Below are 13,625 nucleotides of genomic sequence, written 5' to 3'. Positions count from 1 at the left end.
TTATTATAACTGAGGAGAATACTCTGAAGGAGGTGTGAGAAGCATGAATTTAGTGAAAAATATCCACAGGACACAGAAATTGGTCATTCCCTAAACCTTCCCTTTTAAAGTTAATTTCCTATATCTACGTTTATCGCGTAGATATTTTACTATCGACATTTTTTAAATTCATAATTAATTGCCTCATGTTCAACATAACACAAAAAACAAGACGAAATAAGTGCAATTCAAGCAAATCTCTCTGGACAGCTACAGCCCCGACACGTCTCTGCTTCCGTTCTGCCCCAGTCACATGACGAGGGCATACCTCGTCTGAGCGGAGGTCAAGTGGCAGAGGTAAAAGGTCACAGAGCATCAGGACTTCTGGATGTGGAAAGCCGCAATTGAGCGAGTTTGACTAGCTACCTGCAGATCATGATAGTTTTGCTTACGTTTTAGAAACAATATACAACGCTAGAGCTGGGTTACATTAAACATGACTGCCAACGAAGACCAAGAGGTAAATGAACAGTGTTGTTAGACCAGCTGCATTCACCCGATCAGTGTGGGGGAAAAGAGCAGCAGTTTTATCACGGCTTTCACAGTGATGTTGATTAGTGATTGATGTGCTGGAGTTTATTTTATTTATTTATGAAGCAAGTCTAGACACTGTTATCTCTCTGTACATACACGTGTAATGACCCTAACTACAGGTTTTAACATGCTGGTGATGTTTCTTGAAACTCTGGTGATAAACCTGTTGTCTTGCCAAATATAAGTCCCAGAAAATCCAGCGTCCAGGAGAAAGGAAAAACGGACAGAAATCGGCGATGTCTGCATGTTATCAATAACAGCCTAGTAAATTTAAACCTAATTAACTTTAAAGACGGCTTATCCAGTTGGCATATTCACATATCCCATGTTATTTATTTGTTGTTGTTGTTTTATTTAATATATGCACTATGTATTGATGCATCATTCTATGCTCATGTTGAATTGTTTTTCATTGTAGATGGAGCTGGAAGCTTTACGCTCCATTTATGAAGGAGACGACTGTTTCAAAGAACTAAGTTCAGTTTCATTTCAGTACAGGGTGGGTAATACTTATTCATTTCATATTAACAGTATAATTCTTACCTTTGCTCCAGGGCTAAAGAGAGTGCATTAACAGTGTTGACACAGACATCAATTTTCTTATTCTCATGTGTTTTTCCCATAGATAGGAAATCCCGAAGACCCTAAAGCATTTCTACTGGAGATTTCCTGGCCTGAAACATATCCGGAAACTTCTCCCACAATATCACTGGATGCTTTTTTCAATAACCGAATGTAAGAACAGTATATGAAAAGCAAACCTGAACTGGAACAGAGTGACAATTTGACCAAGACTGGGTTTATATCAGCGTTTTGAAACACCTGCCAATTGCAAATGACAAAACCGGGGCATGAAAGTAGCTTCTAGTTTCCCTCTTACCTCTTGCCTTATGATTCTTACTAAAGGAAGCCCATCATCCAGTAGTAGGATGGGAATTTGCAACTAGTAAATGGGTCAAAGTTTTGATTTAATCCAGGTCACACTGTTCCTGTATCAGACCCATCTCTCACTGTGAGAAGACTCCAGATAAAAGCGTCTTACCCGAGAGTTTGAAAGATGCATGGGAAATATTTGCTTTCAATTTCTTGTGTTGTGGAATGTAAAGGAGAATTGAATTAGTAGAAACCTCAGAAATTAGACTTTTGGGAAAGAACAGTCAGACCTTTTTCATTAAACCTCTCATTTGGTTGGGTTTATTTGAATGCTATCTAAGGCCATTAGCTGGATTTCCATTGCTTCTGTGTGTTCAATTTATTATTATTATTATTATTTTATTAGTTCCCCAGATGTGAAGAGAACTATAATTGCCCAACTAGAAGAGCAAGTGGAAGCAAATCTTGGAACTGCTATGATATACACGTTGTTTGAATGGGCAAAAGAAAATCAGGAATCGCTTATGAAGAACCATCAGCCTGTGGTCAATGCAGTGGTAGGTTTTATTGACTTTGGTCTTTTAAGACTTAACAGATTTGTAGATATCAGCTTGTGTTTCTGCTGTCCCTACTTGCATTTAAAGTTGTAATTAGCATTGTTAATCCACATTTCCACATTCAATCTCAGAGATTTGATGAGGAATCACACATTTGTAACTTTTTCATTTAAAAAAATCATAGTTCTCTAGTCCCGATGTAAAAACTTGGAATTTAGGTGTTTTTGTTTTTTTTCCAGACACTGACCTCAAGTAGTGAGAATTCTACAAACCTGATCTCGAAGAAAAAAGAAAAGAAAGAGCAGCTAACAAAATCTCAAAAGAGGAAGCTGACGGGCAAAACAGGTGCGAGACGGCAAAGGCTTTTCTTTATTTTGATGTTTGACATTTATTTATCGAACATCTTTATTCTCATATATACTGGTATGGTCGATGTTGGATAAGCTGATTTTGATAAGTGTTACGAGGTTGACATCCATCTAAAATCACCCTAAAGAAATTTTAAAATACAAACCACTTCAGTGTCCTATTGTGCACCACAATATGCACTTCCTTGTATTTATAAAGTGTTTGTGCTGTGAATATTGAATTGTTTAAAGAGGTTGAGACATTGAATATGTGCATTGAAATTGAATTTGTGTTGCATTTAAAGGCACATTTCCATTATTGAGATGCCTCTGGCTATTGAATTCCCAATGTATACTTTGCTGTTAATTATCTACATAGCCTGTAACGTGGACTTTTCAGATTATGTTGTACCATTCGTGAATCTTCAATCACTGGTTTCCTTTCTTTTGTTTAACAGATAACAAGGGGGAACTTCCACGAGGTTGGAACTGGGTAGACGTAATCAAGGTACGGCGATTCACTTTTCTTTGGCACAGTCTTTTAATTTGCGACCAGTGGGGCTCCGTGGCACCCAAAAGGAAAGTGCATGCAACAACAAGGGACGCTCTCCTTATGTTTTGAAAATGAGTTCCTTCTAATGGAAATGTCGAGATGTGGTTGTGCCGTGTTGGAAAAAACATAAATGTCCTCAACGGTGTCGATCAGCCTTGAGATTCCCGGCGACTGTGCTTCCTGTAATAACTCGTACGTGCTTTCCTTTTTCTTTTCCCCTCTACCCCTCCTTGATTGCATTTGTCACTTCGGAAAATATCCCACTGTAGCACGTAAGTTCTGAGATGATTTATTTATTTTTAATGTCTGTGTATTTTGAAAACCTCTTTAGATCACTTAATCAAACCGTTTATATAAAATGTGCTTTGTTTATTCACCTGCAAAAGAATGAACAAATTGGTTCGTGGATATAAATAAGCTTATACTAATCATTTTGCAAAACAACTTTCTATCTTACTCCTTATGGATATCATGCTTTAAGTGTCAAAGTATTTTGTAGAGTAGGAAAACAGAAACTAAAAAGCACTAGCATTGCCTGTATGCACCAAATATAAGTCCCAGTTCAATTGTGCTAATTGTTGCATTGCTATTTCTTTAAATGTTATTTTAACTAACCTAAAGTCATACAATATTATTGGATGCATCTCTGGTGTTTTAACGTATCTATGAATGTCTCTCCTTACTTTTAAGCTGAGCAAAACAGGCGGCAAAGAGGAGGATTAGAAGCCTGTTGTGATGAAGATTTGCAGTGGGTTTTTAAAATAAAGTGCAATGAAAACACACAACCTCACAGACCTGCTCTACACACGATGCTGCTGCTTCAAAGTAGCCAGATGTTTCTTACATACAGATCTCAAGAGTTGGAATTTGAGATTTTTTTTTGTTTGTTTTTCCCCCTCTCTAAAGACCGGTTTCTTAGCCTCTATATGAATGTAACTATTATACCTTATATATGGAAATACAGCTGATTGATAGTTCTCAATGTCATGATGAAGCTTGTTATATTTATACTAACAAATGTCTCTAGGGTCCAAAATTAATTAAAAACTACAACCCACGTGGCAGTTGCAAATCACAAACCTGGAACTTGATGATGGCTTTTTGTTGGCGTTCTTCTCGATGAAAACCTAGTACTACTGCGTTTGGCTCTGGAGGTTTCAGTGTAGTTACTTTTTCACACACATCCTTGATTTGAAAGTGTTACAATGTAACTACATGATGATGAAGCCAATATGATCCAGCAAGCTTCTGTAGAACTCGATAGCACTTGATTGTGGTGTGAGCGTTGAAAATGTACTTGCAAACATAACAATCGTGTTGGCCAAAGTACAGAGAACTAGCCGAAGCCACCATTGATGTTGCAGCATTTCTTTGCCTTGTTGATATGGCTTGTTAACAGTCTTTCCACTAGGAGTTCAAGAAATGATACAGACATTCATGAAGAGACTTTTAAGCCTGTGATCTTACACATTTATATTGTTTCAAGGTCTAATATACCTTGAACAACATGAGAACTAGAACAGTGATTTTTGCCAAACGGTAGGCAGTTGAAAAAATAATTTTAATACTTATCAAGTGGGTGGTAACATTACTGTGACGCCCATGTGTATTTTAAGAACAAATTTTCGGTGGGACAATCTTATTCCCTATACTAGAACACTTCCTTTTGTAAGTCAATGCTCAAACTGAAGAGGAAAATTGGATACAAATCAGTTGGGAGAAAATTCTTAATTACTTTACACAAAAGGCTGCTTTCTGGAAAATTGCAACCAGATATATCTGATATAACTGATCATGTTAATATTTCCCCCCATACAAGCTGTACATCTTTTGAAACAACTTCAGTTTTTTAAAAAATAAATGTTATTTATCTGTATTCTGGTCTCCCTGTCTTTCTTCCCCCTTCTAACTATTTTTGCTAGCACTCCGTTTATTGATTGAAACTCATTTTCACCATGCTCCTTTTTCCCCACACTGCTCCCTGAAAAAGACCTTTGTTGATCGTAACCCTGGTTCATTCGTCTCTGCCGGGCTTGTGTGTGTATAAATTTAGTTTCCATGGTAATATATTTGGATGGATAAACGCTACAGAAGAAAAAGTGTTTGTGTTCATGAAAGGGGGCCCTAGTTGGTGTAAGATCCTCTAAGAACTTGGTGCGTCTAAATTGAGTGGTTTTATTTTATTTTAAATTTTTTTATTTCATTTTGGAAATCTTAAAGCAAGACCTTTGTTTATGAAAGCCATGGGAATGCAGCAGGGGAGATTACATATTTCACAGCGGAGTTCTTAGGAGTTTCGGGAGGGTTTCCTTGGAAAATGAACGGCTGGGATATTTGTTTCTTGGCTCCGTCTCGTCTCGTGTTCCTCCTCTCTGTTAATCCTCGTGGAGAGTTGGATTTTGATGACACATTGCTGCATTCCCACCGTCAACGCTCCACACACTTCTGATGAATGTGTCCAAAGATAGCTTAGCAGATAGCAAATCTGTGCTGGATGTCAAGGGTCCATTTTTGTACAGAACTGCTCTCACATTTTCACACTGAGTTCTAAGAAACATACGTCTCTCTACTGATGAACTTCTTGTATACTGTAGGTCAGTATTTTTTTGTTTGTTGGTGTAGCTTTGTTTTGTTTTAAATGGGTGAATTCCTGTCTCTGATAAAGGGCCTCAAATTATTTCTTATGTCAAGGGTTTGCATCAACTATGTTTGGTTTTCCAAAAAAGTAGGAAGATAAAAATAAATGTTGCATTAAATGAATTGAGGCTCAGAATTTATGTTCAAGTGACTAAATCTGTTTAATTTATGTCTATGTTGAATTTGTATAGCTATTATTATAATATGCACTTTGTTGTTATTAGGTACATTGATTTAGAAAGTGATTTGCCTGTTAATCAAATAGCCCATAACAGAATGAATGGACTGACCAATTTGCATTGCACACAATGAGAATTCCTAAGAGTTTTATGTTTTGTTGCTGAGAAACAGCAGCACCACACAACACCACCAATAAGCGGTCTGTTTCTCGATCAAGGAATTCACATCTGATCTTTATGAGATAATGTGATGAGTTTACAGGGGTGCAACATTTTAAGAAAACTATCTGCTTAGGCTAATGAGAAGTCTAGAATGCATCTCAGCATACAAAGACCCCATGTCATTAGAAGAAAGGGGTATTGTGTTCATGTGAATCTGGGAGTTGAAGGAAACAAAGTGTCAACAATCTGATAACAGTGATTTAAATGTGTTACAATGTTGAGCTAAAACCTCTGCAAAACGTACAAGCTACTATATGCTTTTTAAGTATGAATGGATCTTGCCTTAATCCAGATAAAATGTTGAATTTCTCAGACATGGACGGCATGCAGGAGCGCCGAGAAAACCAAGGAAATACAGTGGACAGCAGCTGGTACATGGACACCGTGGAGGCGCCCGTGTGGGATGCTGCTCTGAGGGAAGACAGGTCAGCGGGTTCAGTACGACATGCACTGAGCAAAGCCCTTGCGGCTCTATTGGTCATGCGTGGTTTCTGCCATTAGATGGCGCACAACGTCTCACAATGAATTACTGGACGGAGACCCAAGTGAGAACAGGTTTATTTCCACGTCCCCGTCCCTATGTGTGTTGTCAAAGTGTACTAATGTCACGGAGCTGCTATGTATCATGCTAACGTGTGTCCACAATGGACTGTCCAATGAATTCTCGTCTTTTGTGTTTTGTTTTAGCACAACAATAACTGCATGCTTGCGCTCATTTGCACTCATGAAGTTTGCATTTGCTTTTTGCTGTTAGGAGCTCGTAGTTCACATGTAATCATTGGAAAGGTAGCATATGCATATTTCCTTGTATGCAGAAAGTCGCATCTGTGGAGGTGTCGTTGACTCAGTGAGGCACTGAGACTGCGCTGTGTCTTCACAAGTACACGGGCTCTGTGCTCATGGGTGCTTCATTTCAATAATGTTGGTTTCATTCAATTAAACCTAAGTGGAAAGTACTGTGAGCTGATTGCAACAATGTGGACTTATTACACGAACAGCACAAATTCATCGAAGAAGCAAGGCAAAGTAAGTGATCCGGCTAAACATCATTTTGATCATGTTTCTTTCTTTCTTTGTTGGTTTCTTTAATGTCTTTATTCATGTTTTATTATCTATCTATCTATCTATCTAATATATATTTAGTCATCTTTTTGTGTTATTCAACCTACCATACAATAACATCACATTTTCTATTTTCAGAATGTGTGCCTATTTAGGGTAAAACATGTGAATGTCCAATTGAGGGCTTTACATAGTCTACATGAATACATATGATTAATGTTTAATCAGTTCAAGAAAATGTTATTATTGTATTGTTGTGCGTTGGAATGTCTTCTGAAGCTTAACAGAAATCTAATACATGATAGCTGTATCTAATGGCAAATTTCTGTAGTAGATTTCTTTATACACCTTAAATGTATTGGTACTTTTTAATTATTCTAATAGATACCATGAAAAAACATGATTGCCTTGCCTTTGAAATCATGTTTTTCATAAGGTAGATATAAATAAATAACCAAAACAAAAACAATGTCTGTTGGCAAGCAACAACGCTTAACCACCAGAAACATTTCTTGTGCTTTAGCATTGTCATCAGTTTCCTTTGTTCTTTTTCAGGGATGCAATGTGCAAGGTGCATTCCCACCGATTACCAAGAGCTCTTCACCTCAGGTAAACCCAGTGGGTTCTGAGCCTGTTTAATTTTGTACTGAACTGAAGACAGTGGAGTACTGTTTTAACTGATAGATTTATAAATTTAAAAAAAGCCATAGTGGGGATCCAGGTATTTGTTATAAGCGCTTGGAGGAAGTGCAAACAGACTATTTAAAATATACAGACGGGGTACAAATTAAAGGAAAAAACAACATACAGTGTCTCAGTAAGGTGTTGGCCACCACGAGCCCCAGAACAGCTTCAATGCTCTTGGCACAGAGTCTCTGAGTCTACTGGAGGGATGAACACCATTCTTTCAAAAGATATTCCCTCATTTGGGGTTTTGATGATGGTGGTGGAGAGCGCTGTCTAACACGACGGTCCAGAATCTCCCATAGGTGTTCAATTGGGTTGAGATCTGGTGACTGCGAAGGCCACAGCATATGAGTCACATCATTTTCATACTCATCACACCATTCAGTGACCCACATGCCCTGTGGATGGGGCATTGTCATCCTGGAAGAGACACTCCCATCAGGATAGAAATGTTTCACCATAGGATAAAGGTGATCACTCAGAATAACTGTGTCATGATTTGCAGTGACCCTTCCCTCTAAGGCAGGGGTTCCCAATGTCTGGTGATGGAGGGCCAATTTCCGGAGGTTGCATGGGATGGGGGGGCCGCAGTAGAAAATGAATCATACATACATACATTTCTGTTAGGGAACATTTATAAACTTTAATTGTTGTTTTATTATTTTCCCCCAAATTACATGTGCAATTTGTAACTGAACATTTTCAGAAAGTGTACAAATATAGTAAAGGTTCAGAAATGGGGGGTTGAAGATTGGCTTTGGGGGGCCACACCTAACATCCTCAGGGGCTGCGTTTGGCCCCTGGGCCGCACTTTGGGAACACCTGCTCTAAGGGGACAAGTGGACCCAAACCATGCCAGGAAAATGCCCCCCACAGCATAACAGAGCCTCTGGACCCCCTCACATGCACTCGCCCACTTGTCCAGAACACGAGCCAGTTGAGCGTCTGTGTGACTGAAGCTCCTGCCATTCGGACCCCAATAATGACCCCTCTTTCAAAGTCACTCAGACCCTTTCCTCTTCCCATCTTGATCCAAAATCGAGGTCAGCTGGGCTGCTCAGCATTTGTATACATGCCACAGATTATGATAGGATGTTAATTGCTTAATTGTATAATGGAGTACACCTGTTCGGAGGCAGCTGCATTCATTATGTTCCTCCACTCATTTATTCAGGTTTTTGCTTTAATTTGTCACCCGTCTGTATATTAAAAAATGATGATCTTAGTATGCCAATGAAAACAGTTGCTCTATTTTTACAATTGTTCTTGTTGTTATTATTTTACACAGTACTTGAATAGGGTAACTACTTTTTTTTTGCATTACACATTTAAACAAATTTGAGTGCTTGAGTGCAGTTAGTATCGCCTCATATAGCGTAAAATGTAAATTGAGAAAAAACAAATTCATATTAAACAAGTTGAGAATAATGCATTTTAGGTGATACTACAGACATCCATTTGTTTAATGTGCTCCTTGGAAAGCAATAAACACAAATAGTTATTTCAACATTTCTAGAATAAACACTACACAGCATGTGCAGTTAATTGAATTAGCCTATGTGTTAAGTGCTGCTTTTTTCAACAGGACAGTAGTCGCGGTACTCAGAGTTCATCCCAGAAACTTCAAGACCTGTTCTTCTCTCCTCAACTAACCCATACCGGCAGGGCAATTTACAAACTAGATTCCAGGACAACTGCAAATATGGTAACATGTATTTCACATTATTCTTTTCTTAAACGGAGCTGAAAGAACATTTATGATTATTAATATTATTTGAAGACTAAGATTAAAACAAGCAAACTTCTTCCTCTTCCCCCTCAAACTGCTTAACTTTGGTGGATAGTGCTAACAAATCACAACATCTCTAACTAGGCCTACGAGTTGTGGCCTAAATCACATTTTGATCACAACTGTTTCATTCCCGTTGCTCTCGAAAACATGAGAACATGAATATTGATAGTGTGCTTCGTGTTGTAGAAGCCTGATGGACACTGGAGTGTGCCTTATCAGAAAGTCAGCGTGGAAGCATACTCTCACATCAAAGATCACCTACGAGTAAGTAGACCTATTTATTCTTCAAAAACTCCTTTCTTTAATTGTTTGGGTTTTAATATAGGTTGGGTAAATGATATCACTTCATTACATAGGTCTCATTTTTTCCATTAAGCAAGACAGATGTAATGAATTCACCTCTTTAAAACAAGAATGTTGCAGAAGAATGGCCAGTTTAACTTAATTAATGTTGTTCATTTTAGCACCACTTGCAAAATCGTCACAGCAAAAGAAAAGTCCAAAGTTGTGAAGAGGGAACTGCAGCTACAGAGACAGGAACAGAAATGCTGTACATACTAAAAACTGAAAGCTTCTCATTGAAGGTAACGTAGAAAAAAACTCTATCAAAAAAACACAAAAGGTAATAAATAAATATTAAATTGTCACAAAGAGTATTTGCTGCGATCCTTGTCTAGTATCTGGGAAATAATATAGTGTGAATGGCAATAGCAGGAACAAATATTGCTTTATTTTTCACAGGACAAGGGCTTAACCGCTGTGGTGCGTGATGACGATCGACAATTTCAGCAGTTTCTGGAAAATCCTCACAAGATGTTGCAAAGCCTTACAATATTGCAGGAATCCTACTGCCCCGCGACTGAAGAAAGCAAGAGAGCAGAATCTTCAAAACCTCATAATCCTTTAGACGTCAGTAACGATATGTCAACAAACACAGAATCTCCTAACTCTTATAGCAGCACAAGAGAGATGGGATTTGCTGATGAATATGAGAATGTCATTGAGCATTCAGATCATGATAAGATCAAAGCAATTACCCACGGGAATGGCAAAGTGCCCTATTCTTTCAAGAAGAAAATATTTATGATCTATATTTGTGGAGGATATAAAGGTACGGTACCGTTTCCCATATTATAGTGCATAAACCTTGTATTCTAATGCTAGCCACCCTTCATTTTGAATAAGGAAAAGTACAGTAAAGTTAAAATGCCAAAGTGTAACTCAAATATTTTCCATATATCATTATGGTTATGAATGTTACGTTATCTGTGAGGGAGACTAGATTCTCCAAAGAGACCTGGTGCAAAGAAGGAACCAAACAAAGTGACAGCACAGTAATACATCTGGACTGGTTTAGTAGGTTACTCTTACGATTTCAGTTTATACAGGTTGGGAAATATTCAATTCTGATTAATGAAGCAGCTGTTTTGGGGGATGCTGTAATTTTAAATTAAACACCTGCATATCATGCAGCCTTTTAGGATCAGAGTTCCCTTAATTGGCCAATTGAATAATTAACTCACACAGATTTTAAACAGCACCAGGGGTGGAGACTAAATATTTAAGGTGTGTTTAAATCCACATAGAAAAGTTTCCACAAGGAGATGGGATATGTTAGCTTTAGTATCTTGTGTGGGGTGTGAGATTTTACTCCATTGTAATTGTATTACAGTTGTGAGCATTTGAAGAAATGATCAAATTGCACTGTGTTTTGCTCCTCAGATACAGCAGTGGAGAGAAATGCACTGAGGGAGAGTGTGTACCCTCAGCTGTACCTTTACTGCAAACAGCGAGGCTATGACTTCAAGCTGGTTGATTTACGCTGGGGTGTGGAGGACGCCGTCAGTGACTGTCACAACACAGTCAGCCTGCACTTGGATTTGCTCAGGGACTGTCAGGACTTAGAGGGGCCCAATTTTTTTGTGAGTAGCATCTTTGTTTATTTATTGTTTTACTGGTGCCTCCATCTCAATTTTCGAAAGACTGCGTTTAGGGTTTCCTTGAAGTGGGAGACATATCAGAAGTAGATCTAATGGTTAGATGGCAAAAGAGGCTCACATTAATCGAGTAGAGTAAGACATACTCATTCAATGGCAAATCTGTGGGAGTCACTACATCTCCTCATGCTATTTTGTGAGGTTTCTAAGGCTAAAGGAACATCTGACTCTGCAATAACAATGCAAAAAAATCATTTATAAGTAAAGTAAAGTTACAAATATATATCTGTGGCTGATAATTTGTTGGTACTCCAGCACCAGGGTGGTCAGTAATGTAGTGATTTCCAGTTTCACTGCAGAAGTGTCATTCAGAATCACAGATACATGTTTGTAATTTCTGTAACGTTTTCCAGCTGTTCACAGGTCAGAAGCACGACACTCTAATGTTGCCAGTCACCGTCCCAAAATCTGTCTTTGAAGCCATCGTCAGTGCAATTGAAAGAAAGCGAATGGAAGTTTCAAAAAGGAAGGTGACTGAAGCCAAGTCAGGGGTGATCTCAGAGTCCAGTGTTTCGCTGAAAGACACCAACGCTGCTGGCTCTCATACCCATGAACTCCAAAGTTCGAAAGAAAAGCCTGTGATTTTAATTAACAACAGCCCTGTCCCGGATTCCTCTACCGAGGGTGAGGTCTTCAGCATTGTTCACATAGAAGCAAAATCTGGGTCTGATTTCAAGAAGGAAATCAGTCTCCTTCACTTGTGGTACAAATTTGATGAAAACCATGTTCCTGCAGTGTACTGCCTTCTGCCTGTCAGGTAGGCATCTTTGGACTTTATAGCACTTCATAAGAAATCAAGGTATCTTTGGCATTGTGAATTGATGTAAAATACCATATATGGGATATAGTTTAAATATATTTTAATGTGTAATCCGTATATTTGTTTTATAAAATGAAATTATATGGTGAGGTCAACGTCTACAATATATTTTCTAAATATAAAATAAATATATGGATTACAAAATTGAAAAGGGATTGATTTTGACATATGGAAAATATATGGATCACACATTTCTACCATACTTTAAAAATATAGATTTGTTCTGTATGGAATCCAGGGTACCTGGGTACTCTTTTTTTAAGGTTTGTAAATGTCAATATGAATGATTCATAAATGAACCCATTGCTGCAGAGTCATGCATTTATAAACTGTGAATATGTGGAAACAAAACAAAGAACATCGTTGGTGGATGTTGGTTAGCACTTTGCTAGTAACACTATATAAAAAGTATTAATATGTTCCTAATTAAAAAGCGTTTCTACATATAATTTGTGACCTCTAATCTAAAGTGATTCAGATACCTGTTATTAGGATAATGCAGTCATTTTGTATGTCAGCATTCACAGGAACCACACCATGTTCACTTTAAAGGCCTATGTTCTGCTTTCCAGCTGCCTATTACAATGTCAGTTTTGCTCTCTGTACAACACATTCAAAGGGCTTCCTAAGCCTTTCAGTTTACACAACTTTATACTCTCTGGAGGGACTTGTGCAACTGGTTTGAACCTCCTCACAAGCTGTTCTGAGCATTATAGGACAGGGTGCTGATTAAACCTGGCTATTGATTGTTTTGTTTGGTTGCTATGGCTCTTAGTTCCTAGACCTCTATTGATATTAACACAAGGTCATGCAGGAGTTTATCTTGTATAAATGTGCCATAATTGATCCTGTTGGATACTTCATTATTTTTTTTTGCCTGGAAACTGCTAATTGTTTGGTCAACTGAAACTTGAATATTAGTAAAACAAATATAGCGTTTGGAAATGCATGCATGTTCAAAAGAAGGCCTGCTTGCAATGTGTAGACAACGAAGTTGTGTCATAAATTAATAGAAAATATATTTTAATTTCTCATGCAATGTGGCACTGTGTGTGTGTGTGTGTCAGGGGACCACAGACAGGGAAACAGTGGATAATCAAAATAAATCAAAACCCAAACAAAAGCCTAGCTCTCCAGGAGCTTACCTACATTCTTTCAGGTCCTTCTCTATGAAAGACATACAGAATTAGCATACAATCCAGATCGCAATTCCATAATTATAGTCCAACAGCCACGAGTTCAATTCTCTCTCCTCATTCCTCACTCCTGCACTTAACACATGCACATTGACACAAAAGTAAAAGAAACACAGATTCTCAGCATTTA

At 38.0% G+C, this 13,625-nt stretch overlaps 2 protein-coding genes across 3 annotated transcripts in view; both read left to right on the top strand.

The window, feature by feature from the left end:
- The first annotated feature begins 332 nt into the window (after positions 1-332).
- On the top strand, positions 333-4,779 carry rwdd (RWD domain containing 4). Of its 2 annotated transcripts, XR_010821174.1 has the most exons (7): positions 333-499; positions 992-1,072; positions 1,199-1,308; positions 1,853-2,003; positions 2,243-2,348; positions 2,809-3,175; positions 3,594-4,779. XR_010821174.1 is itself a non-coding variant. In XM_066718166.1 (6 exons), the coding sequence occupies exons 1-6, from the start codon at positions 476-478 to the stop codon at positions 2,970-2,972; spliced, it is 636 nt and encodes a 211-aa protein (XP_066574263.1). In that variant the 5' UTR covers positions 333-475; the 3' UTR covers positions 2,973-3,548. The 2 variants fall into 2 exon arrangements, 1 of the variants encoding a protein (XP_066574263.1); XM_066718166.1 differs by lacking the exon at positions 3,594-4,779 and having other exon boundaries at positions 2,809-3,548.
- A 1,734-nt stretch (positions 4,780-6,513) lies between these two features.
- LOC136765065 (uncharacterized) overlaps positions 6,514-13,625 on the top strand; it is a 38,045-nt gene continuing 30,933 nt past the window's right edge. Inside the window, exons 1-8 of the mRNA XM_066719537.1 lie at positions 6,514-6,967; positions 7,559-7,612; positions 9,276-9,395; positions 9,669-9,746; positions 9,947-10,066; positions 10,224-10,593; positions 11,205-11,404; positions 11,833-12,236. Of these exons, the coding sequence (XP_066575634.1) occupies positions 6,917-6,967; positions 7,559-7,612; positions 9,276-9,395; positions 9,669-9,746; positions 9,947-10,066; positions 10,224-10,593; positions 11,205-11,404; positions 11,833-12,236 (1,397 nt within the window). The 5' untranslated portion in view covers positions 6,514-6,916. The remainder of the gene's footprint in view (positions 6,968-7,558; positions 7,613-9,275; positions 9,396-9,668; positions 9,747-9,946; positions 10,067-10,223; positions 10,594-11,204; positions 11,405-11,832; positions 12,237-13,625) is intronic.

This window comes from Amia ocellicauda, chromosome 12 (assembly GCF_036373705.1).
Source record: "Amia ocellicauda isolate fAmiCal2 chromosome 12, fAmiCal2.hap1, whole genome shotgun sequence".
Classification (NCBI taxonomy): domain Eukaryota; kingdom Metazoa; phylum Chordata; class Actinopteri; order Amiiformes; family Amiidae; genus Amia; species Amia ocellicauda.
Note: the sequence above shows the minus strand (reverse complement) of the source record. Positions and strands in the feature narration are given on the sequence as shown.

Excerpts from the sequence above, each read along its gene's own strand:
- rwdd (XM_066718166.1), top strand. The coding sequence starts at position 476 with ATGACTGCCAACGAAGACCAAGAG. Across the intron at positions 1,073-1,198 it reads CAGTTTCATTTCAGTACAGG|ATAGGAAATCCCGAAGACCC; the intron begins GTGGGTAATACT and ends TTTTTCCCATAG. Across the intron at positions 1,309-1,852 it reads GCTTTTTTCAATAACCGAAT|TTCCCCAGATGTGAAGAGAA; the intron begins GTAAGAACAGTA and ends TTATTTTATTAG.